Source organism: Cavia porcellus, unplaced genomic scaffold, assembly GCF_034190915.1.
Source record: "Cavia porcellus strain 051 isolate PalLab524CR breed Dunkin Hartley unplaced genomic scaffold, mCavPor4.1 scaffold_3, whole genome shotgun sequence".
In the NCBI taxonomy this organism is placed as follows: domain Eukaryota; kingdom Metazoa; phylum Chordata; class Mammalia; order Rodentia; family Caviidae; genus Cavia; species Cavia porcellus.
This window is the reverse complement of record NW_026947486.1, coordinates 109,117,580-109,123,811: the sequence shown is the minus strand read 5'-3', so window position 1 is coordinate 109,123,811 and position 6,232 is coordinate 109,117,580. Positions and strand designations below refer to the sequence as shown.

General features: G+C 45.6%; 1 protein-coding gene across 1 annotated transcript; it reads left to right on the top strand.

The window, feature by feature from the left end:
• Window positions 1-4,859: 4,859 nt before the first annotated feature.
• LOC134475381 (P-selectin glycoprotein ligand 1-like) lies at window positions 4,860-6,014 on the top strand. The gene is made up of 2 exons (XM_063245653.1): window positions 4,860-5,461; window positions 5,680-6,014. Exons 1-2 carry the CDS (start codon window positions 4,913-4,915, stop codon window positions 5,980-5,982), a joined length of 852 nt encoding a protein of 283 aa, XP_063101723.1. The 5' UTR covers window positions 4,860-4,912; the 3' UTR covers window positions 5,983-6,014.
• Window positions 6,015-6,232: the final 218 nt, after the last annotated feature.

Sequence of the window (6,232 nt, the reverse complement as noted above, 5' to 3'; positions counted from 1 at the left end):
TACTTTTACAATTGCATATGGAGACCCTGTGCAGTTGTTAGAATGTCTAATGTCATCTGCTTTTGGAGGATGACCTGCATCATTGATTTTAATATTTTTAGGAGAGAGAGATCAGCTGTGGTGCTATTTAAAGTCCACTATGTAGAATTTGTTAAGCCCTCACTATTTGTCATATAGTTTCTGCTCTGGACAAGATGTGATGAATTCCAGTAAAAGGAATCTAAAGGAATCTAACATATGTTATTGGTCTCATCTGTATGATGCTTTGGTTTTGACACTTTTTAGGAAACAAAAAACTTAATCAAAGTGCTGCATAATCAAAGTTTCTATACAAAAGCATGTGGAATCAAAGCCTACGCATTAGAGTGAGAGGTAAGTTTAGAAACTGTTTCTAAGGGATAGCAAACATAACTCATTGACACATAGGTCCCTTTTTTGCTGGAGTCTCAAATTTTGTCATAAATCCCTCAAACTTTAGTTTTGATTATCTCTAAATTTTTGATAAGATATGAGAACCAGATTTTTGACCAGAGAAAATGATTCTTTAAGGTTTTATATATGAACAAAATTATGTACTGTATTTGTAACAACAAGTCTCCATATCATTTTGATTATCTGGCTACTTGGATATATATATATATATATATATATATATATATATATATATATATATGATTTATACAGGATAAAATCTCTCCAGGGTTGGAATCTTTCAGGGACAACTGAAAGAAATGGTAAAGAGAACGTTATCCCAGTTGCAGTTTAAACAATACACATTTTGGTGATTTATTGAGATACGATATCTGGAAAAAAGACCAGAGTTGAGAAGGACAGAGACATGCACCAATGTGCAACATGGGCTGTTTTTTTCCACTCCTTATGATTACTCAGTGCCCCTCTGCAGCGATGACAGGCACAGGTGACAGTCTGGCCAGAGGAAGGAGTTCAGTGCCCCAAGGTCCTTCATTGTGTTGGACTAACTGATAGATTGGTCTGAACTCTGGGCCCTGGGCCTCAGAGTTCAACCTCCAGTGGTCACCTTTTAGAGTCAGAGCATGCTTGTGGGGGCCTCTTCAAGCAGTCCCGCTTAAGGCATCCTGGCTTGTGGTGGTGGTAACAGGTCAGTGTGGTCTTTGCTGTGCTCTTCTTGAAGCCCCAAGAATCTGACTTAAGGTCTATTGCATTTAAGGCCAGAACAAGGGCAGCTGCTTTTGTTTTCTTAGTTTTCTCTCTTTGGCTCTCTGCCAGTCGTGATTATAGACTACTAAGGAGGCAGTTTCTACTAAACTATCTAGTGCACTATCTTAAGTTCAGGCTATCTTCTGCAGCTTTCTTAATATCTGGGGTTGACTGGGTAGCAAACATGTCATTTAACAACGTCGGTCCCCAGTTGAATCAGGATCTGTGGACATACGCTATACTAGTGCCTCTCATAGACAACGTAAGAAGTCCGAGGTGTTTTCTCTCTTCTCCTGACAAATAGCTGACAGTTTAAAATATCTAAAAGACTTGTTTTGTCCTTCTTAGATCTTCAAGCATACACCCTGGAAGAGGTGTGCAATCTTGTCTTCCCAGGTAGCTCTTGAACTTTCCATAAGCCAGATTGTGACAGGAGGCATGCTCAAAATAGTAGGTATAATTTTATAATAAAATATTGATTTTTACTTATCGCAAATAGTTGAGTTAGAGCATTTCTCTGGCTGTTCTCTGGAGGAAATTCCCCCCGAAATAGACAAAGAGAAGAAACAAACTTGAGAGAGTCTACCCTAGATCCTTGGGAAAACTCTGCACATTTGTGTCCTTTATCTACTTAGTTGGGCAATCTTTTCTAGCAGTGGGAGATGGCTATGCTTTATTTGAAGCTCAAGGTTAAACATGTTTATCATCTCTCAATTATATTTTATGTTGGTAAAGGCATACCAGTTTTTAAGCACACATAAAAGGTTGTTGGAAGTCTCTTTTTCTCTTAACATATGTAAGGCACATATGCAAATCATTCCCTATTAGTTTCTTTCAAAGTTAAGCAGCTGTTTCAGGCTGCCTCAGCCTAATTTCTGAGACAGTTAGTCTGACTGCTTGAAAAGTTTAGGAAACATTTTTGGATTACTAGCAGAGAGATTGAAATAGATAGCTAAGTGGAAATTTTCTGTGGTTATGAGCCAATTTCCACCAAAGAGGCTGGGTGATCACCAGAGAATTGCTCTGGCCAGGAACCCTGAATTGTTCTCAGTTTCTCTTGGCCCAGACAACAAGAGGTCAGTCTTCAGAAAGGAATCCAGCTGTCTGTCTCATAAGCATTCCAGTGATTCCACTGGCTGCTGGCTTCAAGGGGATCACCAGAGATGCTGGGGAAAACTGTCCTCTGCTTTAAAGACTAGCAGATACTATAGTAGTGATGAATTAGCTGGCAGATTAACTACTGTCTGTCAGACTTGTGTAATAGATAGTTAAAAGCTTGAGCAAGATCATTACCCAGTGCTCTATAAATTTACAGTTAAGGTTTTAAAGTGCACAACTAATAAGTTTGGAGATCCTCCTTAGTCTAAATGTGTTTTTGAAGTGTGCTGTTTTTGTAAATAGCTCCTTTTGGTTTCACCTGGAAGTCGGTTCTTTCCACTGTATCTCAGGTTCAATCTCTGGAGGAGATTCGTCCAAAATATTAATCTGGAGCATGGCTTTTATGTGTGTCCTCCTGGATGGGCAAAATTCCATTGTGTCATCTGATACAGAGATGATGTGTGTGAGCCTCATCTAAGATGACTTCCCTGTCTTTGGTGTTACCAAACTCATTCTCTGTGGAGGTAACAGAGGAGAGAAAGGTTGCAAGTCTAGAGTTCTTTTCCTTCTAAATTTACATGTCTCTGAAAAGGAAAGTACAAAGTGTGGAAAAGATTAGAAGTAAATCAAAGACAGGAAACTGAAGCAGAACAGGCTTGATATTTCCTCTAGAGTACAGTGGAGGATCATTGACAGTCTGTCTCAGTGATATCTGTCCTCCAAACCTTCAAGGCTGGCCACCAGACTAGCAGTGTTTACATGGTGGAAGGAGTCCCAGTGTTACTGTAGGTATGTACATTTTCTATGTCTGATCTAGATTTTATTTCAAACCCATTTTATAGAAGTTAATATTGAAAGTCTACAAGAGGTGTTCTAACATAATTTCCCCTAGCATTAATTTCTAAATAAGTCAATGGAGTACCAGTAAATATAATAAGTAATTCAAGTGCAACACATACAAGAACAAAATAATAAAAAATTTCCCAATAAAGAAATATCATAATCTTAAAAATTTCCCATGTTTTAAGTTAGATTTATCATTATTTTAACAAAACTGTATAAGATGCAAGGCAATCACAAGCAATGGACAAAGACAAGGCACAGATATTTATAAGCAATGGGCAAAGACAAATTAAATTGTTATAAGCAATATGTAAAGACAAAGCAGAATTTGATGCTGAATACTTTATTATTTAAACACGTCCCAGTCCTGAGTCTACAAAACAAAAGCAAACCCTTACCCTTATCAAATGATCTCAATGGAAGACCTCCAAATGACATAGGGGAATGAAACTCTAAACGTACTTGGTGTCCCAGGATGAGTTTGTGTTCTCTAAAATCAATGAATGAATTTCAGGAACACAGGGTGTTGAGAGTAAAATACATTTATGATGGGAAAGAAAGTTATCAGAGAGAGATGAGAGAGAGAGAGAGAGAGAGAGAGAGAGAGAGAGAGACTGTTCAAAGTGGGTTGTAAAACCCACTTTGTAAAAAAAATTTCTAGGGAATTTTGTAGATCAAAACCATGAAGTGAGATGGACCAAGGTGGGGAAAACATGGGACCTCCCAAGGCACATGGGCATGAGGTGGGACAGAGCTATGGTCAGTCAACAAGACAAACTGTTCAGGTAAAATTGGCCAAATTGGAGACAAATGGGGAAGCGAGTCATGTCTCAAGCGAGCATGCTTAAAGATCAGTGAGTCTTTTCTGTATGGGGTTGGAACTGTGACTCCTTGCTTGCTGCAGGTGATCCACGCCTATTTAGAATATCAGGACTCATGACGTGGTTGCATTCGTTTGTTCTCTTTTGGCTGAGAGCTAGTGCAGTGGTGTCTGTCTACTGTAAGGTTGCAAGTTATCTGGCCTTGTTTACCGTCTGCTCTGAGAGCCCTTCCCTGTCTGACTGCCTATAGTATTTTTAACTAATTCAATGGCCTGTATCATAGCCTCAGGCATGTGGGCAAATGGGAGAAGTTTCTGAGAAGGAACACCTGATTGCACAGCCTCTTACACAGATGGGTCCCATGTACACCCAGACAGCACAATTGCAGAGATGAACATGGTACCCGGTTGGCAACTAAGAGCAGCAGACATGGGAAAATCCTTGCCAGAGGGAGGGATGGATTTCACACCTGAAAGGGGAAATGGAGGGATTCGTGTGTGGCCACCTCATCCATGCCAGTGAGCTCAAAAGTTGCCAGGCAGTAGCCTAGGACTAGGTGGGTTCCCAGGTGCCCATGACACAGCTGTAGGAGGAAAAGGCAGTGGTTCTCACACTGACCAAGGGCCTGGAGGGGTTTTAGGTGCCAGATAACACCAGGCCGTGGGGAGGGATACTGAGTCACGTAGTACTAATAGTGGTGACCGTGGGACCGTCAAATGTGCACTGAGACTTGAGGAAGCTGAGAAAGGGCGGCAGGTGTGTTTGAGCACCTGTTAGTGTTCTGGCCTGCCCAGCGCCCCTCCCCCCAGAGGTGTCAGAATAGGGCATTGTGACGTCCCAGCCTGGCCGGGGCTCTCATTGGCTGAGTGATGCAATAAAGGTCGGGTGAGCTGCCCCAGCCAGCCAGAGTTACCGAGGAGCTCCAAGAAGCTGGAAGGAGGCCCGAGGTCCACAGGGCCTAATCCTTAAGCATGGATGAAGAAACGTCTCGGGAACGGGGTAATTGGCTGCTTAATCTGATCAAAGCCATGAATCCCTTCAGCGGATGTCAAGAGCAGGGAAAGGCCCTCCAGAGGAAGGAGGAGGTAGGCTGTCCCGCTGAGGAAGGACGCTCAGTGGAGGGGGAGAGGTCCTCCATGGGGGAGAGTGCGGAGGAGGGAGAGAGCTCGGCCGACGGGCAGAGCTCGGCCCAGGATGAGCGCTCCGTCTGGGGTGAGAGCTCCGCGGGCTCAGAGAGCTCCGAGGCGGAAGCGGAGGCGGAGGCCGAGAGCACGGCCGCCCTGGACAAGGCCACTGAGTCCGAGACCACTGATGAGGAAGCCGCAGAGGCGGAGACCACCGATGAGGAAGCCGCAGAGGCGGAGACCACCGATGAGGAAGCCGCAGAGGCGGAGACCACCGATGAGGAAGCCGCAGAGGCAGAGACCACCGATGAGGAAGCCGCAGAGGCGGAGACCACCGATGAGGAAGCCGGAGATGGAGACGATTTAGCAGAGTCTGAGCGCCAGGAAGCGGAGCACGTGAGTAGACTCTGGCTGCCTCCCGCTCTAGGCCTTGGGGTCCCACGTCCCTGGACCCTGGCACATAGCCCCTGGCCGGCCGTCCAGCCCTGCTGGACCCAACTCTTCCTCCTGGTGCACGCCCTCCTGCTGGGCAGGGCTGGGCAGAGCAGGGCACAGCAGCGCAGAGCAGAGCCCTCCAGGCCCAGACTAACCACACTTCTCTTCTTCCCTTCCAGCGGCAACGTATCATCAACCAGGTGTTGTCGGTGCTTGACCAGAGTCCCAACAGAGGCCGCAGGCGTTCAGTTATCGTGCTGTACAAGAGAGGGATGGAGAGGAGGGCAGGGGAGAACCCTGTTCTTCAGCTTTTCGGGGCACCAGAGGAAGAGCAGGTGGACGATCCCCTCACTGAGATGCAGGAGACAACTTGCCCTGAGGCCCGAGGCTCTGGAGCCCTGCCCTGCTGGGCTCCAGGACCCTCGGGGAAAAGACCCCAAGGAAGACCACCAGGGAGTAAGAATAAGAGGAGGAGGCAGTAAGAACAAGCATCAACCTGACCTGCAATAAAGCACCTGAGCTATAAAGCACCTTGGTGTTGCTGAGGGAGGACTGTGTGTGCATTTGTGCCTGATCTCTGGGATGGGGTGGGGTGGGGTGGGGTGGGGTGGGGGAGGGCAAGAAGGGGAAGGGAGAGGAGAGGATTGTGAAGGGTGAGGAGTTGGGGGTCAGGGGAGGAAAAGGGGGAGTGGGAGGAGAGGAGAGGATGGGGAGGCATTGGGAAGGTAGGGG